The sequence below is a fragment of the Pongo abelii genome, chromosome 19, assembly GCF_028885655.2.
Source record: "Pongo abelii isolate AG06213 chromosome 19, NHGRI_mPonAbe1-v2.0_pri, whole genome shotgun sequence".
Taxonomy (NCBI): Eukaryota; Metazoa; Chordata; class Mammalia; order Primates; family Hominidae; genus Pongo; species Pongo abelii.
Genome location: NC_072004.2, coordinates 29,576,570 through 29,604,354, shown reverse-complemented (window position 1 = coordinate 29,604,354; position 27,785 = coordinate 29,576,570). Strand labels below are relative to the sequence as shown.

Below are 27,785 nucleotides of genomic sequence, written 5' to 3'. Positions count from 1 at the left end.
GACACGCTGACATGCAAGAAACCTCTTCGTAGCTCACTGGGCACATTGTTCCCAACACACACACACACACACACACACACACGGGCACACACACAGAGACAGAGAAAGCAAGAGACACAGACAGAGAGTGAGAGACATAGAAGAGAGAGTGGGAGACACAGGTCCACAGACATAGAGCAGTGGCCGAGAAACGCACACGCCCAGGCAATCCCTGAGGCTGCGGGGTTCTGCTCTTCAGGAGTACGACCCTAGGATGGAGTGCAGCCCACAGGCACATAGGCTGACCTGTCCTCGACATCGCGGGGGCAGCTGTTTTGGGGGCACTCACCTGAACACTGTCCGTGCAGGCCTGAGGCTGTGAGGCTGAGCTGTTTTCCCTGGACTCCCTCTGCTCTTTCTGCATCGTGGTCGACTCTCCGTGTATTCTGGTGTCCTGAAACTGTTTTGTCGACCCACAGGATTGGTCAGGCTGGAGCCTCAACACCAACTCACTGCCACGAAGGGCTCCTGCTTTGATAAGGTTCAGGGAGTCGTCCTCAGCCAACCGTTGGAGTAACTGTGACAGGATAATGGGCTCGCGCCTCGCGCATGCGCATTTCCCAGGGCAACGCCTGGTTTGCTCTTCAAGGTCTGGCTGCGGCCCTTTTAAACAGGTTCTGTGATGCGTGGACGGGGGTTTCTGTGGCAGTCGCGGTGGTGGCTGGAGCGGGGATGTAGTAGGGGGCATTGTGGGAGTGGGGGCTTCCGGCCCCCCAGGGCAAGACCCCGGGAGTCCTGTCCTCAGGACCTCCTTGAGCCGATTTCTACTGGTGGAGGTGGACCCTGCTTGAGGGTGCCGTTTCGGGTCTCCGGACTCACAGGCTGGCGTGCATTGTTGTGATCATAGCTCACTACAGCCTCAATCTCCCAGGCTTAAGCAGTTTTCTTGCCTCAGCGTCCCACGTACCTGGGACTACAGATATGTGCCCGCACACTCAACTACTTTTCTTCAAAAATATTTTTGTACGAATGGGGACTTACTATGTTGCCTGGCTCATGTCAAACACCTGGGCTCAAGCCGTCCTCCTGCGTTGGCCTCCCAAAGTGCTGAGATTACAGGTGTGAGCTTCCACATGCAGCTAAATTCTTATATCTTAAATCCCTACCTCCCACAATAAGCAGATGTTAGGCACACTTATTTTATAACTTTTTGTTGTTTATGTCTCTTTTTGTCCCTGGATACAGGGATTAGCAGCCAAATTTCAAATCATTAGGGGCATTATGCTGTGTCCAGGAGTGGCTGAGGCTTCAAGGACCTGCTGCTCTAACATAGGCGTGATGAGGAGTACAATTCGTCTTGTGTTTCTGTGTTGTTTAACAACCTTCCTGAGCTCCTCTAAGTCAGTCCATCCTGCCACAACTGGGAAGAATCAAGAAAATCTCCAAGAAAATGTTTCTCACTTGCCTGTTGTCAAGTAGAAGACAGGTCTGCTGACCATGGCAGGCATGGCAGTGCATGGCAGTGAGCCCCTGTCACCATGTTTGCTATTCACTGCATGTTCCACCTGAACTTTCCCATCTGCTCAGTGAGTCTTGATGGTGGGGTAAAGGGGTTTCTCTCTCAAAGACCAAGGCTGACCCTCTCGGAATACAATGCCATGACCCAGTTACTGTCACTGTGGTTTTGTCTTCAGGGACTAAAGGATACAATAAGAATTTGTTCCTTTAATTTTCCTGTTGATGCACAAAATACTTAAATGCTTCTACATAGGTCTGCACTTTTGTGCCACAGAGCACTAAGGGAAAGTCCCCACAATAAAGATGCTTTTCACCTGAGCTGCTATGTGTTACAGTTAAGCAGCTAAAGGTTAAAAAAAAATCAAAGCTCCCCAAATGTTGTGGGTATGACAGCTGGTCCAACTTCACGGTCTGTACTTTCCCTCTGTAACAATATGGATAAATACAGAGATAACTAGCAACTGATACCCTAGTGTGCCAAGCAATCAATGTATCTGTGTCATTAAAAACCAGCATTTAACCATACTCTAGATACTTGAAAAATCACCTCCACACTCATGGACTGTAATTCTACTTTGCTTCCAGATGGCAGTTACAATTGGAAAGGAAATACCTAGTTTACAGGAGGCATTAATACTTTATTGTTGCAGAAATGGAACCCTTAAAAGAACATATTCTGGACTTTCTGACCTGGATACTAATCGTGGAAAATATATATCTAAGAATACACTTGGAACAGAAATGTGAAAAACCAAAAGTAAGAGATATTATGAAGGATCAAATATAAAATGACCCAGTGCTAAAGAGGCAACAAAGAAAATGGTAGAAGAAAATGATAAGAGGCATTATGCCTTAATGAGTTTCTGCTACTATATAAGAAAATACACTAGGCTGGGTAATTTCTGAAGAACAGAAATGTATTTCTCACAGTTCCATAGGCTAGAAGTCCAAGATCAGGGTGCCAGCAGGACTGGTGTCTGGTGAGGGCCTGGTCTCTGCGTCCAAGATGGTATCTTGTGCACTGTGTCTTCAGGAGGAGATGCACTGTGTCCTCACATGGCAGAAGGTGGAAGGGCAAAACAGGGGAAGCCCACTCCCTCCAGTCCTTGTGTAAGGATCCTAAACTCATTCGTGAAGACTCTCCCTTCATGACTGAATCACTACCTAAAAGCCCTACTTCCTAATCCTATGACATTGGTGATTAATTTTAGGGGGACACATTCAGAGCATAGCACCCTATATTCAATTTCTTAAAAATTATTTTGTTGTTTTGCTTTTCTGTTTTTCAAATGGCTTAAAGTGCACAAAATTGGATTAATCATAATCCTTGGCTCATAGCACACCTTGGCTCCTATTTCATCCTTGTCTGTGCCTGGGCCTCTGTGTAAATGTATTTGAACAATATGGTAATCATTTGTGAACCCACAACACAACCAAAGAACTAGGGTTCTGACCCTAACATCTGCTCCTCCTCTGTCCTTTTTCCTGATTTTCACCCTTCAGCCCGAGGGTAACTACTACCCTGAATTTATGTTTAGGATTCTCTTCCTTTAAAGAAAACATTGTTTTATTGCATACATATGATTACCCTAAATGACATATTATTTAGTTTTTAAGGGTATAATTTATTTACCCATTCTCCTATTAATTTACCCATTCTCCTCTTAATGAACATTTGGCTTATTTGCAGATATTTGCTGTTATGAATGGCATTACATGAGCATTTTTTTTTAACTACTTCTGGTACATATTGTCAAGAGTTTCTCCAGGGCCTATGGTAGAGGAATTACTTTGTCATAACATATGAGAATGCTCAAATTTATAAGATAATCCAAATTGCTTTCCAAAGTGGTTGTTCTAATTTAAACTCTCACCTCCTGTATTAGTTTGAGATGATCTTGTTGATTCAGTCTCTCCATATTTGGTGATATGGTCTGGCTGTGTCCACACCCAAATCTCAGCTTGAATTCTATCTCCCAGAATTCCCACATGTTATGGGAGGGACCCAGGGTGAGGTAACTGAATCACAGAGGCCAGTCTTTCCTGTGCTATTCTCATGATAGTGAATAAGCCTTATGAGATCTGATGGGTTTATCAGGGGATTCTGCTTTGGCTTCCTCCTCATTTTCTCTTGCTGCTGCCATGTAAGAAGTCCCTTTTACCTCCTGCCATGACTCAGAGGCCTCCCCCACCATGTGGGACTGTAAATCCAATTACAGTTCTTTTTCTTTACAGCTCTTTTTCTTCTCAGAATTGAGTGTCTTTATCAGCAGTGTGAAAACAGACTAACATAGTAAATTGATGCCAGTGGTGTGGGGTGCTCCTGAAAAGATACCCAAAAATGTGCAAGCGACTTTGAAACTTGGCAACATGCAGAGGTTGGAATAGTTTGGAGGGCTCAGAAGGACACTGGAAAAGGTGGGAAAATTTGGAACCTCCTAGAGACTTGCTGAATGACTTTGACAAAAATGCTGATAGTGTTTTGAACAATAAGGTCCAGGCTGAGGTGGTCTCAGATGGAGATGAGGAACTTGTAGTGAACTGGAGCAAATGTAACTCTCGTTTTAGCAAAGAGAATGGCAGCATTTTGCCCCTGTCCTAGAGATTTGTGGAACTTTGAACTTGAGAGTGATAATTTAGGGTATCTGCTGGAAGAAATTTCTAAGCAGTAAAGCATTCAAGAGGTGACTTGGGTGATGTTAAAGGTCTTCAGTTTTATAAAGGAAGCAGAGCATACAGTTTTGGAAAATTTGCAGCCTGACAATGTGGTAGAGAAGAAAATCCCATTTTCTGAGGATAAATCCAAGCTGTCTGCAGAAATTTGCATAAGTAACAAGAAGCTGAATGTGAATCCCAAAAACAATGGGGAATATGTCTACAGGACATGTCATAGGTCATCACAGCAGCCCCTCCCATCACAAGCCCGGGGCCTAGGAGGATAAAATGGATTTCTGGGCTGGGCCAGGTTCACTGTGCTGTGTGTAGTCTAGGGCCTGGTTTCTCTGCATTTCAGCCCCTCCAGCCATGGCTGAAAGGGGACAACATAGAACTCAGGCCATGACCTTGAGATTGCAAGCACCAAGCCTTGGCAGCTTCCAAGTTGTGTTCAGCCTGCACATGCATAGAAGTCAAGAATTGAGGTTTGGAAACCTCCACCTAGATTTCAGAGGATGTTTGAAAACACCTGGATATCCAAGCAGAAGTTTGCTGCAGGGGTGGTGCTCTGATGGAGAACCTCTGCTAGGGCTGTGCAGAAGGGAAATGTGGGGTCAGAGCCCCTACACAGAGTCCCTACTGGGGCACTTCCTAGTGGAGCTGTGAGGAGAGGGCCACTCTCCTCCAGACCCCAGAATGGTAGATTGACTTACAGCTTGCACCATGAGCCTGGAAAAGCTGTGGACACTCAACATCAGCCCATGTAAACAGCCACGAGGTGGGCTATACCCTCTAAAACCACAGGGGCAGAACTACCCAAGGCTGTGGGAGCTGACGTCTTGCATCAGCATGACCTTGATGTGAAACATGGAGTCAAAGGAGATCATTTTGGAGCTTTAAAATTGGACTACCTTGCTGGATTTTGGACTTGCATGGGGCCTGTAACCCCTTTGTTTTGGCCAATTACTCCCATTTGGAACAGCTGTATTTACTCAATTACCTGTACCCCCATTGTATCTAGGAAGTAACTAGCTTGATTTGGATTTTACAGGGTCATAAGCAGAAGAGACTTGCCTTGTCTCAGATGAGACTTTGGACAGCGGGCATTTGGGTTAATGCTGAAATGAGTTAAGACTTTGGGGGACTGTTGGGAAGGCATGATTGGTTTTGAAATGTGAGGACATCAGATTTGGAGGGGCCAGGAGCAGAATAACATGGTTTGTCTATGCCCCTACCCACATCTCAACTTGAGTTGTATTGATCAGGATTCCCATATGTTCAGGGAGGGAACCAGGAGAGGTAGTTGAATCTTTGGGGCTGGTCTTCCCCATGCTATTCTTGTGATAGTGAATAAATCTCACAAGATCTGATGGGTTAGTGGCTTTGTCTTTTGCTTCTTTTTCCTCCTTCTCATATTCTCTTGCCACTGCCATGTAAGAATTGCTGTTCATCCACCGCCATAACTCTGAGGCCTCCTCAGCCATGTGGATCCCTTAATCCAATTAAGCCTCTTTTTCTTCCCTGTCTCGGGTATGTCTTTATCAGCAGTGTGAATGTGGACTAATACATTTGGTATTGTCAATCTTTTTAATATTTTTGGAGAGAATAGATGGTAGTATCTTGTGCATTTCCCTGATTACTAATGAGGTTGAGAAAATTTTTATGTTTTGCAGGCTTTCTCTTTCGTGAAATCCGTATTAATGTCTTTTCCCAATTTTGTGTTGGGTTACTATTTTTAAAATTAATTCACAGGAGCTCCTTATACTTAGTTGATATGATATTAATTTTTGTAGCTTATAGGTACTGCAAATATCTTCTATAATTTATAGTTTATCTTTTGACTTTTTTACTTTTATTTTTTAATTTCTATTTTTTGTTTTTGAGACAGAGTCTCACTCTGTCATTCAGGCTGGAGTGCAGTGGCTCACTGCAACCTCCATCTCCCGGGTTCAGACCATTCTCGTGCCTCAGCTTCCCAAGTAGCTGGGATTACAGGTGTCTGCCACTAATGCCAGTCTAATTTCTTGTATTTTTAGTAGAGATGGGGTTTCACCATGTTGGCCAGCCTGGTCTCAAACTCCTGACCTCAGGTGATGTACTGTTGGGATTACAGGCTTGAGACATGGTGCCCAGCCTATCTTTCCACTTTTTGATGTAAAAAATTCTTAATTTTGTGATAGTCAAAATGTCTAATCTTTTTTAATGGTTAAGGGGCTTTTTGTGTCTCATTCACTTACATTTTCTACTAAAAGTTTTAAAGTTTTGTTTCCGACATGTAAGTCTTTGTCCATTTGGAATTTAATGTTTGTATATAGAGTGAAGTAGGAATATAATTTCACTTTGTTTCTTATATCAATAACCATTATTTTTCTATTCTATTTATTGAAAAGTCCTTTCTTTCCTTGCTGATCTGCCATGTCACCTACATCACATATCGAAGATTAAATTTGTGTAGATTTGCCTGGGAGCTCTCTATTCTGTTTCATTAGTCAGTTTATCAGTGAGGACCACCCTGTCTTAATTGCTGTAGCTTTATAAAAGTTCTGATATTTGGCAGGACAAATCTTTCCTCTTCTTCAATGTCTTTGATATTCTTGGCCCTTCCCTTTTCCATATGTGTGTTTATATATATATATATATATATATATATATATATATATATATATGTATATTTAGAGAGAGAGAGAGAGAGAGAGAGAAAGAGAGAGGTCTCACTTTGTTGCCCAGGCTTGAGGCCAGTGGTGCAATCACAGCTTACTTCAGACTTGAACTCCTGGGATCAAGAGCTCCTCCTACCTCAGCCTCCCAAGTAACTGGGACTCTAAGGCATGCACCACCACATCCAGCTAATTTTTTAAAAAATTATTATTTTTTGCAATGGTGGGGATCTTGCTATGCTGCCCAGGCTGGTCTCAAACATTTGGCCTCAAGCAATCCTCCCACCTCAGGCTCCCAAAGTGCTGGGATCACGATAGTGAGCCACCACACCTGGCTTCGTTTTCCATATTTAAAGACCATTTTTAAAAAGCTGCTCAAGACTGGTTTTTTCTCTTGGTGTTACTTGCAACCCCCTTACTTAGCCTTGGAAATAGTGTTAGTGAAGAAAATCTAAAGAGTCAAAAAATAAAATATTCTTTCTTTTCTTCCAATTGCAAAAGAGCAGACACCCTCCTGAATCATGAAGCTAGTTTTGATAAATTGGTGAACTGAGAGCATACACAGTATTATTAATTCTGTTCTAATTTCTGCTTCACTGTGGAGTGTCTTCACAGAGTTCTAAAAGATTATTGCTATGAAATATTCTTATACATGTAACCCATAACCTCTACAATTCTGCAGTTGTACTTGGCTGTCTTACCTAATACTCAGTTGCTTTGCTTCATAATATTTAAATTGGCATCTCTAATTTCCAAAAGGCATAAATACTAGTATAGATTTTTAGTCAAGCCAGAAGAAAGTAGACTTTATTTACCAACATATCTTTTATGTAAACGTTTAATAAATCTCCCTGCTTCTTTTCTTTTGCATCATAACAACCACTGAAAATAGTATTTCTATAGCAGGTGGGGGTAAATGAACAATGACTTTTGTGGCCAGAGGTGAATGGCCCAGGGGCTCCTGCACTCCAGGTCCCCCTGAGCCTGCCACACAGCTGAGGGCATCGGTATTTCCACACACCTATAGTGCACACTGTCCCAGAACACAGATAAGATGCTCTCCTTTATTCAAATGGGGAGTTGAGAGTATTGTCGTTGTAATTAAATTAATAAACACATATTTATACACTGTTAAAATCTGGTTGGATTTGTGTCCCTTCATAAAACAAATTGCTTAAATGAAACCACAGAGTTAACATAATTGAGTACATTTGCTTCTATAACATGCTTTTTTAAATGGAATTAGAATCTAATTTGAAATGTCGATTAAAAGTGTAAATATTCAACTCAATTACATTTAGATTTTCATTTTGTTTTGTTTTGAGACAGAGTTTAGCTCTTGTCACCCAGGCTGGAGTGCAATGGCACAATCTCAGCTCACTGCAAGCACCTTCTCCTGGGTTCAAGCGATTCTCCTGCCTCAACCTCCCGAGTAGCTGGGATTACAGGTGCCTGCCACCACACCCGACTAATTTTTGTATTTTCAGTAGAGATGGGGTTTCACCACGTTGGCCAGGCTGGTCCTGAACTCCTGACCTCAAGGGATCCACCCACCTCGGCCTGCCAAAGTGCTGGGATTACAGGTGTGAGCCACCACGCTTGACCTTTTTAGGTTACTTTACTTTATTTTAATTACTTATTTTTATGACCTTATTGTTATAAAAATGCTAATTTAAAAAAATCAATCAATATAACAAACAACATAGAAGATGATCAACAAGCATTCCCACCTCTGTGATCTAGAAATAACTGTCATCAATCCAAAAGCTTACACATGGCGGATCATTTCACACTAGTTCACAGTACAAAGTAACTCCTTGCTTGTAGAAAACACTATTATTATCATTATTTTTGAGATGGAATTTGACTCTTGCAGCACAGGCTGGAGTGTGATGGTGTGATCTCGGCTCACCGTAACCTCTGCCTCCCAGGATCAAAGGATTCTCCTGTGTCACCCTCCCAAGCAGCTTGGATTACCGGCGCGCAACAGGTTGGCCTGCTAATTTCTTGTATTTTTGTAGAGACGGGGATTCACCATGTTGGCCAGGCTGGTCTTGAACTCCTGACCTCAGGTGATCCACTTGCCTCAACCTTCTAAAGTGTTGGGATTACAGGCAGGAGCCACCACACCCAGACTAGAAAACATTATTCAATAGCAAACAGTAGCAGTATGCTTGGGGGTTTTAGGATTGATTATTTTCAAATCTCTAGAAAAGCTCAATGCATTACCTTAGGCTATAGTCTCAGGGCAGAGTCTCCTCTGTTAATGGGGGGGCTGGTCTAAGGGTCCTTCCAGCTCTCAGATTAATGGTTTCCCATGTTGAACTGTTCCCTGTCACCCACCCATCCTCAGTTTTGTTTGTTTGTTTTTACAGAGAAGAGGTCTCACTATATTGCCCAGGCTGGTCTTGAACTCCTGGCCATAAGTGATCCTCCTGCCTTGGCCCCCCAAAGTGCTGGAGTTACAGATGTGAGCCTCTGTGCTCAGCCCATCCTTGCCTGTTCAAGTGTGGAGGTAAGTGGTAGATGCCAAGTTTACCTCCAGGTCAGAAGGGGCAGATGCCCTAGGGCAGAATCATAACCCTAACCGGGCCTCCCACTGCATGAAGGCATTATGTTCTGAAGCTTAAACCTGGACAAAGGTCTGACCAGTAGCACTGTGTTCATGAATATCAGGTCAAAAATTTAAAAATGGGACTATCCAGAAGAACCTGGTACATGCAGTTGCAGTCCACAGTCCAATGGTCACCCATGATAACAGGCCACCTGTACTTTCTCTTTATCATGGAGTCCTTGATGTAAAAATTGATGACACTTTCTTGCTTCTGGTGTGCTTCCCTTTCTTCTTCATTTTCCATAAGTAGTTTCCTCCATCCCACCTCTCAACAGGCCACAGTCAATTCAGGACATTTTAACCATGAAAATGAGTCTCCATAACACGAATTTAGAGGACAGACTGGGTGGATCACGCCCGTAATCTCAGCACTCTGTGAGGCTGAAGTGGGAGAATGGCTTGCGCTTAGGAGCTTGAGACCAGCCTGGGCAATATGGTGAAACCCTGTCTCTAACAAAAAATAAATAAATAAATAAATAAATAAAAATAAGCCATGTATGGTGGTGCATGCTACTAGTGCCAGCTACTCAGGAGGCTGAGGTGGGAGGATTGTGGGGCCAAGGAGGTCAAGTATGGAGTGGGCCAAGATCATGCCACTGCAATCCAGCCTGGGTAATGGAGTGAGACCTTATATCAAGAAAAAAAAAAGATTTAAAGGACAAGCTGACTTTCTTATTACAAGCCAATGCTCATTTGCTATTCCATAAATCCTAGGGCACCTCTTAAGAACTATGCTTAATCTACTCTAACCGTACTCTAAAAATTTAACAACAACACTTGGATGATATCAGAGCTGCTTAGTGCATGGGTTACTGAGTATTTTAACCCCACTGTTGAGACCTACAGCTCAGAAAAAAAGATTCATTTCAAATACTTCAGCTCTTTGACAATGTGCCTGGTGACTAAAGAGCTCTAATGGAGATGTACAGGGAAACACATGCTGGTTTCATGCCTGCCAACACACCATCTATTCTGTCGTCCATGGATTGAGGCATCATTTTGACTTTCAAGTCTTATTATTTGAGAAATGTATTTTATAAGGCTGTTACTGCCATAGGTCATGATTCCTTTGATGGATCTGGGCAAAGTCAATTGGAAACCTTCTGGAAAGGATTCACTATGATAGATGCCGCTAAGAACATTCATGATTCACCAGAGGAGGTAAAAATAGCAGCATTAATAGGAGTTTGGAAGAAGTTGATTCCGACCCTCATAAATGACATTGAGGGGTTCAAGACCTTAGCAGAGGAAGGAACCACAGTTGTGGTGAAGATAGCAAGAGAACTAGAATTATAAGTGGAGCCCAAAGATGTGAGTGAATTGCTGCAATCTTTTTGTTTGTTTGTTTTTTGGAGATGGAGTTTTTCTTTGTTGCCCAGGCTGGAGTGCAATGGCACGATCTCGGCTCACCACAACCTCCGCCTCCTGGGTTCAAGTGATTCTCCTGCCTCAGCCTCCTGAGTAGCTGGCATTATAGGCATATGCCACCTCATTCAGCTAATTTTGTATCTTTAGTAGACACGGTGTTTCACCACGTTGGTTAGGATGGTCTCGAACTCCCAACCACAGATGATCCGTCTGACTCAGCCTCCCAAAGTGCTGGGATTACAGACATGACCCACCGCACCCGGCCAAATTGCTGCAATCTTAATGGAAATAAATGGAATTAGATGGAAAAAAGTTTAGCCTGGGGCTCAGGATCAGCTCTCCCTTTACTACCACATTAGCTTGCAGGGCACCAAGGAATCAGAGATTTCTACACTCGACTTTGACCTTGTGGGTTATTATGGCAGTATATTTATCAAAGTAGGAGAATGGAACATATTTAACTATTTGTTAGCTTTATTTGTAACTCATAATTATTTAGACATACTGCAAATGAGGTCTGGAATTCATGTTCTGATTTTTTGTGGCCTTGAGCTAAGGAAAAGGGACTCAGGGAAATGGGCTTTATATGCTTGGATGGCTTCATGGAATCTGCAACTTCTTTAGCTTCTGTGACAACTCAAGATTGTTACTAAAATCCACTTTGTATTATCTTTAAAAACCAAGAGATATCATTTTTGCTTGTATAATATGGAATATTATAATACATATTATATTATGATACAGAATATTATAATACATATTATATTATGATACAGAATATTATAATACATATTATATTATGATACAGAATATTATAATACATATTATATTATGATACAGAATATTATAATACATATTCTATTATGATATAGAATATTATAATACATATTCTATTATGATATAGAATATTATAATGCATATATTATGATATAAACTATTAAAATACATATTATATTATAATATAGAATATTATAATACATATTATATTATAATATAGAATATTATAATACTTATTATCTTATGATATAGAATATTATAATACTTATTATCTTATGATATAGAATATTGTAATATCTATTATATTATGATATAGAATATATATTCTATTATGATACAGAATATTGTAACATATATTCTATTATGATACAGAATATTGTAATATATATTCTATTATGATACAGAATGTTGTAATATATATTCTATTATGATACAGAATATTGTAATATATATTCTATTATGATACAGAATGTTGTAATATATATTCTATTATGATACAGAATGTTGTAATATATATTCTATTATGATACAGAATATTGTAATATATATTCTATTATGATATAGAATGTTGTAATATATATTCTATTATGATACAGAATATTGTAATATATATTCTATTATGATACAGAATATTGTAATATATATTCTATTATGATATAGAATATTGTAATGTATATTCTACTATGATACAGAATATTGTAATGTATATTCTATTATGATATAGAATGTTGTAATATAATATGGAATATTATTATACATTATATTATAATATAGAATATTATATAGAATATTATAATATAATATAGAATATTATAATATAGACTCTTATAATATATATTATGTTATGATATAGAATATTATTCTATATTATATAATAATATATTATTATATTATAATATCGAATATTATTCTATATTATATTATAATATCGAATATTATTCTATATTATATTATAATATAGAATATTATTACATATTTTATTATAATATAGAATCTTATATATTATATCATAATATAGACTATCATTATATATTATATTATAATATAGACTATTATTATATATTATAATGTAATATAATATATTATAATATATAATAATGTAATATAATATATTATAATATATAATGATGTAATATAATATATTATAATATATAATAACATAATATAGATTACAATATATAATTTAATATAATTAATATATAATATAATTTATATTATAGAATAATACATATATAATACATATAAAATAATATATTATTGTTGCTTATTATGAATGAGGAAAGAAAGTGGTTTCTTGGGATGGAATCCACTACTGGTGAAAATGTTGTGAGCATTGTGGAAAAAGCAACAAAGACTTAGAATATTCCATAAACTTAGTTGATAGAGGAGTGGCAGGGTTTGAGAGGCTTGATTCCAATTTTGATATAAATTCTACTGTGGGTAAAGTGCTACCAAACTGCATAGCATGCTGCAGTGAAATCTTTTGTGAAAAGAAGAGTCAGTCAATGCGTAAACTTCATTGTCATCTTCATTAGATTCTGTGATGACTCAATATTGTTACTAAAATCCCCTTTGTATTATCTTTAAAAACCAAGGGATGTTACGTAGGTCAGTAGTTAGAAGGCACTTGACTCAAAATATCTATGAACCAAAGGATATAAATGACTAAAAGCAGGAGGATTGTTACTTGAAGGAGTGGAGGGTTGATCTCAGGATATGACCTGTGAGATCCTTCCTGCTGGCTCAGTGCTGGCTGAACATGAGGCAGGAGAGCACCAGGAACAACACATATCTGGGACAGGAGGGAATGTGGGGAGGAAGGAAAGAGAAATAGGCCTTTTTATTTTTATTGATACATGACAATTATACATATTTCTAGGGTACATGTGATATTTTGATACATGCATACAATGTGTAGTGATCGAATCAGGATAATTTGCATATCCGTCACCTCAAACATTTATCATTTATTTGTGTCGAGAACATCCCCCATCTTTCCTCTAGTCATTTTGAAATATATAAGTTATTGTTAATGATCATCACCCTACTGTGCTATTGAACACTAGAAATTCTTCTGTTCCTTCCATCTAACTGTATTTTTGTGCCCATTAACCAGCTTCTGGGAAGGGCAAAAGAGTGGGTAGATGAAAAGGGCCCTTTTTAAGGAAAAGTAAATCTTACAAGAAGGGAAGACATTTTAGGAGGAAAAATAAAAAGGTGGACCATGGGCTTAGAGTAGGGACTGCAGAAATTGAAAGGCAAAGAGAAAAAACCAACTTAGCAATGTGAAAATACATCTCAGTGTCATTCCTTTCACAGGTCCAATGTCTGATATTCTTTTGGGAACCTGGATATGAGGTAGGAATCTTTCTTTGAGTCATACATTTTTATGATTATGATTATTATTGAATAATAGCTGACATTTATTGAGAGCAATTATTGAGGACAATTATTGAGCTTTGACAAGCTCTTTTCAAAGGCCTTTACATATATTTTCTCCACTTCTAATTGTCAGATATTCTTATTATTCCCATTTTATAGATGAGGGATGCAGAGGCATAAAGCCTGTGTGGAGGCAGAGAGCAGCTAAGTAACCTGACCACGGCCCAACAGCAAATGATGGGGCCACATGCAAATCCAGGCAGAACCCTTCTATTATATGAAGCTCAATGTTTTCTTATTTTCATCTTGTTATGAATACACCTATTTGCAAATGGGTTTTGAAGCTACTTTAAAACATTTTGTGGCTGTGCGTGGTGGCTGACACCTGTAATTCCAGCATTTTGGGAGACCAAGGTGGGCAGATTGCCTGAGCTCAGGAGTTTGAGACCAGCCTGGCCAACATGGTGAAACCCTGTGTCTACTAAAAATCCAAAAAAAATTAGCTGGGCTGTTGGTGTGCACCTGTAATCCCAGCTACTCTGGAGGCTGAGGCAGGAGAATCACTTGAACCTGGGAGAGGAAGGTTGCAGTAAGCTGAGATCATGCCACTGAACTCCAGCCTGGGCGACAGAGTGAGACTCTGTCTCCAAATAAAAAATAAATAAGATTGAATTTTGAGCTTCTGACTATGTCCCCAGATTGTACTCATACGTATTTTGATGTCTAATAAGATTTATTCTTAGTGCGTTTTTTAAGTGAAAGTATTTTTTGAGCATCTACTGTATATCATGTGCTGAGGTAGGCACCAGTGGTGCAGGGAACATATGGCACAGTCTCTGACCTCAGGTAACTTTCACTCTCATACATATGTATTAGGACACCAATACATGTGTGAATATAAGATAGTATGATAGATATTGCAACAAGTAATTATTTACTGTAAATCTATTTTATAGGATTTTAAACTTAAACTACTTTCACCCTATTTCCAAAAAATGTATTGCATAACTTTAAAGGGATTCTCAGTTTGAAATCATCATATGAACTGCAGTAGCATCTGCTGGTGAAATACTGCTTTGTATCTACTAGAATAGTCCAAACAATTGGGAAAGAACTGCATTATTAGAGCTGTAAAAGTTACTGTCTGGAAATCTCAGAAAAGAAGAGGAGGTTATTTATTTCCTTCTCCTGCTTAATTGCCCTGGCCAGAACTTCCAACACTATGTTGAATAGGAGTGGTGAGAGAGGGCATCCCTGTCTTGTGCCAGTTTTCAAAGGGAAGGCTTCCAGTTTTTGCCCATTCAGTATGATATTGGCTGCAGGTTTGCCAGTTTTCAAAGGGAAGGCTTCCAGTTTTTGCCCATTCAGTATGATATTGGCTGCAGGTTTCTCATAGATAGCTCTTATTATTTTGAGATACGTCCCATCAGTACCTAGTTTATTGAGAGTTTTTAGCATGAAGGGTTGTTGAATTTTGTCAAAGGCCTTTTCTGCATCTATTGTGACAATCATGTGGTTTTTGTCTTTGGTGAAGGGTTGTTGAATTTTGTCAAAGGCCTTTTCTGCATCTATTGAGATAATCATGTGGTTTTTGTCTTTGGTTCTCTTTATATGCTGGATTACATTTATTGATTTGCATATATTGAACCAGCCTTGCATCCCAGGGATGAAGCCCACTTGATCATGGTGGATAAGCTTTTTGATGTGCTGCTGGATTCAGTTTGCCAGTATTTTATTGAGGATTTTTGCATCAATGTTCATCAAGGATATTGGTCTAAAATTCTCTTTTTTGGTTGTATCTCTGCCCGGCTTTGGTATCAGGATGATGCTGGCCTCATAAAATGAGTTAGGGAGGATTCCCTCTTTTTCTATTGATTGGAATAGTTTCAGAAGGAATGGTAGCAGTTCCTCCTTGTACCTCTGGTAGAATTCGGCTGTGAATCCATCTGGTCCTGGACTCTTTTTGGTTGGTAAGCTATTGAATATTGCCTCAATTTCAGATCCTGTTATTGGTCTATTCAGAGATTCAACTTCTTTCTGGTTTAGTCTTGGGAGAGTGTATGTGTCCAGGAATTTATCCATTTCCTCTAGATTTTCTAGTTTATTTGCATAGAGGTGTTTGTAGTATTCTCTGATGGTAGTTTGTATATCTGTGGGATCAGTGGTGATATCCCCTTTATCATTTTTTATTGCATCTATTTGATTCTTCTTTTTTTATTAGTCTTGCTAGCGGTCTATCAATTTTGTTGATCCTTTCAAAAAACCAGCTCCTGGATTAATTATTTGAAGGGTTTTTTGTGTCTCTCTTTACTTCAGTTCTGCTCTGATTTTAGTTATTTCTTGCCTTCTGCTAGCTTTTGAATGTGTTTGCTCTTGCTTTTCTAGTTCTTTTAATTGTGATGTTAGGGTGTCAATTTTGGATCTTTCCTGCTTTCTCTTGTGGGCATTTAGTGATATAAATTTCCCTCTACACACTGCTTTGAATGTGTCCCAGAGATTCTGGTACGTTGTGTCTTTGTTCTCATTGGTTTCAAAGAACATCTTTATTTCTGCCTTCATTTCATTATGTACCCAGTAGTCATTCAGGAGCAGGTTGTTCAGTTTCCATGTAGTTGAGTGGTTTTGAGTGAGTTTCTTAATCCAGAGTTCTAGTTTGATTGCACTGTGGTCTGAGAGACAGTTTGTTATAATTTCTGTTCTTTTACATTTGCTGAGGAGAGCTTTACTTCCAACTATGTGGTCAATTTTGGAATAGGTGTGGTGTGGTGCTGAAAAAATATATATTCTGTTGATTTGGGGTGGAGAGTTCTGTAGATGTCTATTAGGTCCACTTGGTGCAGAGCTGAGTTCCATTCCTGAGTATCCTTGTTAACTTTCTGTCTCGTTGATCTGCCTAATGTTGACAGTGGGGTGTTAAAATCTCCCATTATTATTGTGTGGGAGTCTAAATAAAGGGTATTCAATTAGAAAAACAGGGAGTCAAATTGTCCCTGTTTGCAGATGACATGATTGTATATCTAGAAAACCCCATTTTCTGAGCCCAAAATCTCCTTCAGCTGATAAGCAACTTCAGCAAAGTCTCAGGATACAAAATCAATGTACAAAAATCACAAGCATTCTTATACACCAATAACAGACAAACAGAGAGCCAAATCATGAGTGAACTCCTATTCACAATTGCTTCAAAGAGAATAAAATACCTAGGAATACAACTTACAAGGGACATGGAGGACCTCTTCAAGGAGAACTACAAACCACTGCTCAATGAAATAAAAGAGGATACAAACAAATGGAGGAACATACCATGCTCATGGGTAGGAAGAATCAGTATCGTGAAAATGGCCATACTGCCCAAGGTAATTTATAGATTCAATGCCATCCCCATCAAGCTACCAATGACTTTCTTCACAGAATTGGAAAAAAACTACCTTAAAGTTCATATGGAACCAAAAAACAGCCTGCATCACCAAGTCAATCCTAAGCCAAAAGAACAAAGCTGGAGGCATCACACTACCTGACTTCAAACTATACTACAAGGCTACAGAAACCAAAACAGTATGGTACTGGTACCAAAACAGAGATATAGATCAATGGAACAGAACAGAGCCCTCAGAAATAATGCCACATATCTACAACTATCTGATCTTTGACAAACCTGAGAAAAACAAGCAATAGGGAAAGGAATCCCTATTTAATAAATGGTGCTGGCAAAACTGGCTAGCCAGAAGTAGAAAGCTGAAACTGGATCCCTTCCTTACACCTTATACAAAAATTAATTCAGGATGGATTAAAGACTTAAATGTTAGACCTAAAACCATAAAAACCCTAGAAGAAAACCTAGGCATTACCATTCAGGACATAGGCATGGGCAAGGACTTCATGTCTAAAACACCAAAAGCAATGGCAAGAAAAGCCAAAATTGACAAATGAGATCTAATTAAACACAAATTGGGAGAAAATTTTCTCAACCTACTCATCCGACAAAGGGCTAATATCCAGAATCTACAATGAACTCAAACAAATTTACAAGAAGAAAACAAACAACCCCATCAAAATGTGGGCAAAGGATATGAAGAGACACTTCTCAAAAGAAGACATTTATGCAGCCAAAAGACACATGAAAAAATGCTTATCATCACTGGCCATCAGAGAAATGCAAATCAAAACCACAATGAGATACCATCTCACACCAGTTAGAATGGCGATCATTAAAAAGTCAGGAAACAACAGGTGCTGGAGAGGATGTGGAGAAATAGGAACACTTTTACACTGTTGGTGGGACTCTAAACTAGTTCAACCATTGTGGAAGTCAGTATGGCGATTCCTCAGAGATCTAGAACTCGAAATACCATTTGACCCAGCCATCCCATTACTCGGTATATACCCAAAGGACTATAAATCATGCTGCTATAAAGACACATGCACACGCATGTTTATTGTGACACTATTCACAAGAGCAAAGACTTGGAACAAACCCAAATGTCCAACAATGATAGACTGGATTAAGAAAATGTGGCACATATACACCACGGAATACTATGCAGCCATAAAAATTGATGAGTTCATGTCCTTTGTAGGGACATGGGTGGAATTGGCAATCATCATTCTCAGTAAACTATCACAAGGACAAAAAACCAAACAGCGCATGTTCTCACTCATAGATGGGAATTGAACAATGAGAACACATGGACACAGAAAGGGAAACATCACACTCTGGGGACTGTTGTGGGGTGGGGGGAGGGGGGAGGGATAGCGTTAGGATATATACCTAATGCTAAATGCCAAGTTAATGGGTGCAGCACACCAGCATGGCACATGTATACATATGTAACTAACCTGCACATTGTGCACATGTACCCTAAAACTGAAAGTATAATAATAATAAAAAAAAGAAGAGGAAGTTCTATGGTAGATGAATAAAATGACATCTAAACTGTTCTCTGAGGCTACTGAAGTTCTGTGGATACCTTACAGCACAAAGTTCAAGTGTATGCCCACAACTCCTCATGCCACAAGATGTGACACCTTTCCAATCTCTTTTTGCAAGAATTTCCAGTTCTGTCTCTTTTAAGGGTACTTTTTATACCCACATATTCTGGATTTTGTAGGGCACGCAAAGACAAGATGGGAAAGGGTCTTCCATGTGTTGATGCCAGTTGCTCTATGGACCAGGCCCTGCTCATGCATCCATGTTGGTTCTTTTATCCCCACATCAGCCATAGCCCATAGGCATTAACTGCCATTGCACAAATGAGGAAATTAAAACTCTGAGAGAATATGCAATCTACCCAGAGTCATGCAGCTTGTGTATGTAAGTGCTGGAATGAAAATCCAATCTGTGTGAGTCCCAAGTCCCCTTCCACCATATGGTGTCCATTTCATTTTGCAATCAGCTTGGCTGGGATATGTCTGCCCTAAAAGATATTAAGTAGGAATACTTGTCTCTATACCTTAACCTGACATCCATGGGCTTGCTTTTTGTATTTGGAGGTGTCATAACATTATAATAATAATTTGACTTTATTTGAACAGTGAATATTATACTACTCAGTCTAGAGATTTATGGCATCCCAGTCTAAACTGGATGATAGCAATGAAGCTTCTTCAAGGAGACAAGTATGAGTAATAAGGTAGTAATAAGTTGAATTTCTATGGAGTTGCCACTTCTGAATTAAAATTAGTTGAGGTTAAGTAGATATTCAAAAATATTGCTATAATCTTTACTTGAATAATACATTTATTATTTTTTACATATTTATTTATTTATGGAACATAGATGTAATTTTAAAACAGAATTTTTGCAAATTGTATTAAAATATATTAAAAACATAATACATTATGACCCAATAGAGTTTTTCAAAGTAATTCAGTGTTAGTTTAAAATGTGAAATTCAATCAGTATAATTCATCATAGAATACAGAGTGTACATCAGTATAATATATATATCAAAATTGGAAAGAAGTAAATTTATCTTTGTTTTGTAATAAAGTGAAATTAAAATTTTAATGAATTTCCACTTTCATTTTAGATTCCGGAGGGAATCTGTGCAGGTTTATTACATGGGTGTATTGTGTGATGCTGAGATTTGGGTACCAAAGAAGATGTGAGTGCCTGTCTTGAACTTGCACCCAGAGCAATCTCCCCTGATCAGCAGAGGGTAAATTAACTTGAATTACACTTGAATTTCTTAGTAGAGCAGGTCACAAAGGGCAAATTGTGGTCCAGAGACAAAAGTGCTCGATGGTCTAAAATGAGCCTGCTGTGTCACTGAGGGTACAGGTCTTCACAGAAATATATTTCAGAAAGAGGTCAAACCCTTGTTTAAAGATAAATGTAAGCTGGGTGTGGAGGCACACATCTATAATTCCAGCTACTCAGGAGGCTGAGGCAGAAGTATCCCTTGAGATCAGGAGTTTAAGACCAGCCTGGACAACATAGGAAGATTCCATCTCAATTTTTAAAAATGAGAAAAAAAATAGATAAACTTAAGCCTATAAAATTTTAAAGAGTTTATTTGAGCAAACAGAGATTCATGGATCAGGCAGCACCAAACTGAAAGTGGTTGGAGGATCTACTGAAGGTGTTTGTAAGGAAGGCTTTTATAGGGTGAATATAGAAGTAGAGTAGAGAAATTATTTGATTGGCAAAAATTTGGGCAGTTGCATTATTTGAACTATCCTGGTGGTAGGTCTCTCATTACACAGCTAATACTCAGTGGGCCACTTGTTGATGGGCTAAGCTTGTTTCATTTTGTCTATGTAGAAACCCAGGCCATGGGAGCTATCTCAGCCTGATGCTCTCCCATTACGATATTTTACACCTTCTTTCTGTATCAGGGTAAGCGGGGGTCTTCCCCAGGAGGGTTCTTACCACCTTGTTTCCCTCAGCAAAATGAAACTGTCCCTTTTGCCTCTGTAGGCAATCTTCTGAACAAGACATTCCTAATATTCTTATCTCATCTTATTTTATCTTATCCTCTTCTCTGTACCTTGTTTAGATGTTTCTGGAACACTTGTGTGTCTTGCACCCATCTCCTGCATTATTTAGGCAATCCTAAAAGAAGAATGCTAGGATGGATTGGTAGAGAACTGCTGGCATATTGAGCCCTCTCTCTTTGTATCTGGAACTTTCATAATTACCTTAGTTCCCCATGCCAATTTTGCACTTATCTTTGCTCTCCAATTCAAAATACACTTACCTCTGACAGAAGCTGAGTACATAAAAAGGACCTTGTCCAGTGGTACTTATGAGGCAGAAGACATGATACAGTTAAAATTATAAACTATAATCACTATATAGTTATATACTATATATAATCACTATATCACTCCCAGGTTCAAGAGATACTCCTGCCTCAGCCTCCTGAGTACCTGGGATTACAGGCATGTGCCACCACACTCGAATAATCCTATAGGTTTTAAAATAGGAATAGATTTTCTCAGCTAAACTGAAGGGAAATGCTAAGGAGAGAGTGAGATTTGACTTGATAATTATGTGTCTGAATGAATCAGCCAATTAATAAAATAAAAACAGGCTGGGGATCACTTGAGTCCAAGGGTTTGAGACCAGCGTGATCAACATATCAAAACCCCATCTCTACAAAAAATACAAAAATTAGTCAAGTGTGGTGGCTTATGCCTGTAGTCCCTGCTACGTGGGACGCTGAGGTAGGAGGATCACCTGAGCCTGGAGATATACGGGCTGCAGTGAGCTTTGGTCATGCCACTGCACTTCCAGCCTGGGTGACAGAGTGAGACCGTGTCCAAAGAAACTAAACTAAAATGAAATGAAAGCAAACACAAGACAAAAATTGATGGACTTATTTTAACATACAGCATGATGAACACACATAGATAATGATACTAATCCAATGGGTTTTTGTCAATCAAACCCATAGTCACTAGTCTAAAGGAAATAGGAATAATGACTGTGAATTTATAACCATTTACAACATTAGAAATACAAAATACAAATTATCATCAGATATATCAGACTCACAATTATTTGACCTTTTAAGAATTCATCCTGCTCTCCATAATGAATAAGAAAATATTGATAACTATTTTTTCCCTTAACTTAGCCCTTCATGCTCCTGAATCTCTGAATTTGTATTTACATCTTAACACTCTTTTTTTTGTAATTATTTTCTGCAGCTTTTTTCTCTTCACTTGAGACATCTCCTATATTCTCTTTACACTTTTCCACAAATGACTCAATTTTTTTCATAAGCTTCATTGATGCATTCCATGTATGTGATGATAGTGTAATGATAAATTATCCATGTGGTTTCCCTCCACTCTTGTTCATTATTCAAGTGACTCTTCTTGGTTTAGCAACAGGCTAAGAGGTATCTATGACATTTTGTTCAGGTTAAGCAGAAAGAAGAAAACAAAATCTACATTCTGTTTTTTATATTTTAAACACAAGCCAACAAATAATTTGGAAGGACCCATGATTAGACAGGGAGGATTTTATGCTCCTTCAAGAGTAATTGAGATTGTTTAATTGTATGGAGGAATGAGCATATCTCAAGGGGAATCGAGAAGATATAATATTTGGATGACAGAATCATTAAGAACTGGCTTTGTACCCTGGCTACACCATTGCACACAGGAAATATTAGGGTGCAGTGATGCATGCCTGTAATCACAGCACTTTAGAAGGCTGAGGTGGGTGGATCACCTGAGGTCAGGAGTTCAAGACCAGCCTGACAAACATGGTGAAACCCCATCTCTACTAAATACAAAAAATTAGCTGGGTGTGGTGGCACATGCTTCTAATCCCAGCTACTTGGGAGGCTGAGGCAGGAGAATCACTTGAACTTGGGAGGCAGAGGTTGCAGTGAGCTGAGATAGTGCCATTGCACTCCAGCCTGGGCAACAAGAGCTAAACTCTGTCTCGAAAAAAAAAAAAAAAAATCACAGCCCCACCAACTTTTTCACATAGGATGATTAAGGATTCCAGAGCCCATGCTACCTCTAGGGGCTCCTACCCCTGCCACGCCACACATGTATCTTGACAGGGCCTGTTACAGAGAAGAAAAGGCCAAGTAAATTAATATCACAATCATTGCCACATACCCACCAAAAGACTCAAATTAAAATTTTGACAAAATTAAGTGTCAAGAAGAATGCAAAGATTTGGGAATTATCAGACATTGTAAGACTGTCCGTTGGTGTGTTAACATTGGGATGAAACCAATAATACCTAGTAAAACTGAAGATATGTTTACCCTGTAACCTATGGTTTCACCTCTTGCTTTATACTGTACATAAATACTCACTAATGGTAACCAAATAGAAATACAAACATGTTCACAACAACATCATTTGTAACTGACAAAAATGAACACAACCCACATGTCCACCAACAATGAAGGGATACACTCTGGTGTACTCTATTTTTATTTATTTTTTTATATTTATTTTATGTATACAAATATAAATTTGTATATATTTTTTGGGACAGAGTCTTACTTAGTCGCCCAGGTTGGAGTGCAGTGGTGCGATCTCGGCTCACAGCAACCTCTGCCTCCCGGGTTCAAGCAATTCTCCTGTCTCAGCCTCCCCAGTAGCTGGGATTACAGGTGCATGCAGCCACTCCTGGTAAATTTTTATATTTTTACTAGAGATGGGGTTTCACCTTGTTGGTAAGGCCGATCTCAAACTCCTGTCCTGAGGTGATCCACCTATCTCAGACTCCCAAAGTGCTGGGATTACAGGTGGCAGGCACTGCGCCTGGGTATTTTTTTTTTTTTTTGACACTGTCACTCTATTGCCCAGGATGGAGTACAGGGTGCCATCTTGGCTCACTGCAACCTCCACCACCTCCCAGGTTCAACTGATTCTCCTGCCTTAGCCTCTCAAATAACTGGGATTACAGGCACACACCGCCACACCTGTCTAATCTTTTTTTTTTTTTTTTTAACAGAGTCTTGTTCTGTCACCCAGGCTGGAGTGTAGTGGTGCAAACTTGGCTCACTGCAACCTCTGCATCCCAGATTCAAGTGATTCTCCATCCTCAGCCTCCTGAGTAGCTGAGACTACAGGCATGTGCCACCACGCCTGGCTAATTTTTGGTATTTTTAGTAGAGATGTGGTTTCACCGTGTTCGCCAGGATTGCCTCCTTCTCCTGACCTTGTGATCCACGTGCCTTGGCCTCCCAAAGTGCTGAGATTACAGTCATTAGCCACCACATGGCCTAATTTTTGTAGTTTTAGTAGAGATGGAGTTTCACCATGATGGCTAGGGTGGTCTGGAACTCCTGAACTCAAGTGATCTGCCTGCCTCGGCCTCCCAAAGTTCTGGGATTATAGGCATGAGCCATATGCCTGGCTGGTGTACTGTTTTAATAGAATGCAGAAACAATGCTAAGTGTGAATCTTAAATACTTAATATTGAGTAAAAGGGGCCAGATACACCAGGATACAGACTTTAACTCCAATTATGTAAGAAAAAAACCAGGCAAAATCAGACTTTACTTTAGGCATATAAAAAATGCATAATAAGGCCAGGCACTGAGGTCAGGAGTTCTAAACCAGCCTGACCAACATGCAAAACCCCATCTCTACTACAAATACAAAAATTATCCAGGCATGGTGGCACATGGCCCATGCCTGTAATCCCAGCTACTTGGGAGGTTGAGGCATGAGAATCGCTTGAATCTGGGAGGTGGAGGTTGCAGTGAGTCAAGATCATGCCACTACACTCCAGCCTGGGTGACAAAGCGAGGCTCCATTTCCAAAAAAAAAAAAAAGATATAAAATACATAATAAAATTATAAAGAGAACCAAGGAGAGGATGGCAGATATCCACAGGTAATGTGGATATCTGTTATATCTGTTACTAATAAGGGGAAGGAAGACTTTAGGATCAGTTAGGGGCATACAGAGGACTTCTCGGTGGTGATAGTGCTCTATTTCTTCACCAGGATAGGTATCACACAGATGTTTATTTAATAACTATATATCCATATCTTTGTTTGTATATTTTAAAATAAGAGTGAAATAGAGGAAAGGAAGGTGAATGGAAAGAGATTTCTCCATTCATCAAAATTTTAAAGTCATGTTTTTCCTCAGGTTCTTCTCCAAGCTCAGTCTGAAATGGTGAAAGCAGCCAAGCGTGGTGGCTCATGCCTGTAATCTCAGCATTCTGGGAGGCTGAGGTGGATGGATCACCTGTGGTCAGGAGCTAAGACCAGCCTGGCCAACATGGTAAAACCCTGTCTCTACTAAAAATACAAAAATTAGCTGGTCGTGGTGGTGGGCACCTATAATCCCAGCTACTCAGGGGGCTACAGTGAGCTGAGATCACACCACTTGACTCAAAAGAGTGAAATTCTGTCTCAAAACCAAACAACAACAACAATGACAAAGGAAACAGGAAAACATCCTCAATAATAGAGGACTTATTAAACTAGGGTGCAGCCACTCATACTGTGTCTTGATTTGTAGATTAAGAAAATGATGACCCTCCCTAGGTACTGATTTAGAGTGACATTTCTGTGAAAATAGAGAAATACTTACATATCCATAGAACATATATATGTATTTAAAATTGTATATGAGTATGACATACACATACATATTTGTGTGTATGGCATCTGCATCCTTGTATGTTTAAATACAATCTGGCAATTGCATTCTTTGGTATATACCCAAATATTTGAAAACTTATATCCACTCAAATCCTGCACATGAATGTTTACAGCAGCTTATACACAACTGAAAAAGACTGGAAGTAACCAAGATATCCTACAATAGAGGAATGGATAAACTAACTCTGAAACGTTCGTACAATGGAATATTCTTCATGAATAAAAAGAAATGAACTACCAAGGCATGAAAAGACATGGAGGAATCTTAAACACATATTTCTAAGTGAAATAAGCCAATACAGAAAGGCCACGTAGTATAGAGTTCCAATTATATGGAATACTAGAAAAGGCAAAACCAGGCAGATGGTATTATAAAAAGTTCAGTGGTCGCCAGAGGCTTGAGCAGAGGGAAGGATGAATAGGTGGAGCACAGAAGATTTTTAGGGCAGTGAAACTTTTCTGTGTGATGCTATAATGGTGGATATATGTTCTTAAGCATTTGTCAAAGCCCATAAATGGTAGAACACAGAGAGTGAATCTTAATATTGGCCATGAACTTAATAATATCGATATTGGCTCATCAAGCATAACAAATTACCACACTAACAAGACGATAATAGAGGAAGTGTGTGTACTATGGTGTGAGGTAGCTATTAGAGCTCAATATGCCTTCTGCTCTATTTTTCTGCACACCTACAACTGTTCTAAAAATTAAGTCATTTATTTATTTATTTATTTTTATTTATTGAGATGGAGTCTCACTCTGTCACCCAGGCTGGAGTGCAATGGCCTGATCTCGGCTCATGGCAACCTCTGCTTCCCGGGTTCAAGCGATTCTTCTGCCTCAGCCTCCTGAGTAGTTGGGATTACGGGCACCAGCCACCATACCTGGCTAATTTTTTGTATTTTTAGTTGAGATGGGGATTCACTGTGTCAGCCAGGATGGTCTTGATCTGCTGACCTCGTGATCCATCCACCTTGGCCTTCCAAAGTGCTTGGATTACAGACATAAGTCACCACACCTGGCCTTATTTATCTTTTTGAGACAGGTTTTATCTCTGTCACTCAGGCTGGAGTGCAGTGGTGCAATCATGGCTCAATGCAGCCCCAACCTCCAGGGCTCAAGTAACCCTCCCGCCTCAGCCTCTTGAGTAGCTGGGACCACAGGCATGTGCCACCATGCCCAGCACATTTCTTAGACCTCTGAAAAGATGCTCAACACCATATATCACAAGGGGATTCAAATTAAAACAACGATGTGATACCATTACACATCTCTTAGACTGGCTTGAATGCAAATACCAACACCAAATGCTGGTGAAGATATGGAGTGACAGGAACTCATCTCTATTTCTGCTGAGAATGCAAAGTGGGACAGCCATTGTGGAAGGCAGTTTTGCAAGTTCCTGCCAGTCTAAACATATGCTTACCATACGATCTGGCAAAAAAATGAAATTTTAAAAATATATTTTATATACTTAAAACATATACATTTAAATAAATATATAATTTATATATATTTAAAAGTATATATATTTTTATTTTTTGTAGAGACAGTCTCTACAGACTATAGCCTGCAGAAGCTATTAATTTTAAAAGCATTTTAAACTCTTGAACAAGAAATTATTTGAAGAGTGAAAAATAAAATGATAGAGTACTGATTGGTAAATTCCAAATGTTGTATATTACATAATTTGGATTAATTTTAAATTCCAAAAAGTGAAACTTTAAAAAATATTTTAAAAATTTCCTAATCTGAATTCCATCCTAGTTCAAAACATTCAAGAGCTGTTTTCAACGGAGAGATAAGTGGTCAACAAGTTCTTAGGTTTTGACTTTGTTTTCCGACTATTTGTGTTTGTGAAGGGTGAATTTTTAGATTTTGTTCCTTTCTTCTTAGGGTATTGACTAATATTTTATTAAGTCAGAGAGACAGTAAATTAGAATTATCTGTTAGTCCATTTTATCTGTTATAAATATTTCCTCCAAATTCACTTATCTAAAGTTTTTGGTTTATTTAGTCGTGTGCGGTGGCTCATGCCTGTAATCTCAGCACTTTAGGAGGCTGAGGTTGGTGATCACTTGAGGTCAGGAGTTCAAGATCAGCCTGCCCAACATGGCAAAACCCGGTGCCTACTACCATACAAAAATTAGTTGGGCGGCTTGGCGTGGTGGCTCACTCCTATAATCCTAGCACTTTGGGAGGCCAAGGTGGGCAGATCACCTGACGTCGGGAGT

At 39.1% G+C, this 27,785-nt stretch overlaps 1 protein-coding gene and 1 long non-coding RNA gene across 26 annotated transcripts in view; one reads left to right on the top strand and one right to left on the bottom strand.

Moving 5' to 3' along the window:
* Positions 1-1,642, bottom strand: part of LOC129051300 (tensin-3-like) — a 151,528-nt gene extending 149,886 nt beyond the window's left edge. For 24 of the 25 annotated variants that reach the window (XR_010138178.1, XR_010138167.1, XR_010138168.1 and 21 more), the window contains exon 1: positions 329-1,642. Coding sequence is in view for 12 of the 25 variants with exons in the window: in XM_063718509.1 (XP_063574579.1) it covers positions 329-727 (399 nt within the window). In the remaining 13 variants the exon portion in view is untranslated. The remainder of the gene's footprint in view (positions 1-328) is intronic. The other variant, XM_063718520.1, reaches the window with a different exon arrangement.
* Positions 1,612-25,734, top strand: LOC134760536 (uncharacterized). Its single transcript, XR_010138182.1, has 6 exons — positions 1,612-2,254; positions 8,686-8,799; positions 9,185-9,324; positions 13,888-13,926; positions 19,980-20,108; positions 25,030-25,734. It is a non-coding gene; the product is annotated as an uncharacterized LOC134760536 (long non-coding RNA).
* The last annotated feature ends 2,051 nt before the right edge of the window (positions 25,735-27,785 follow it).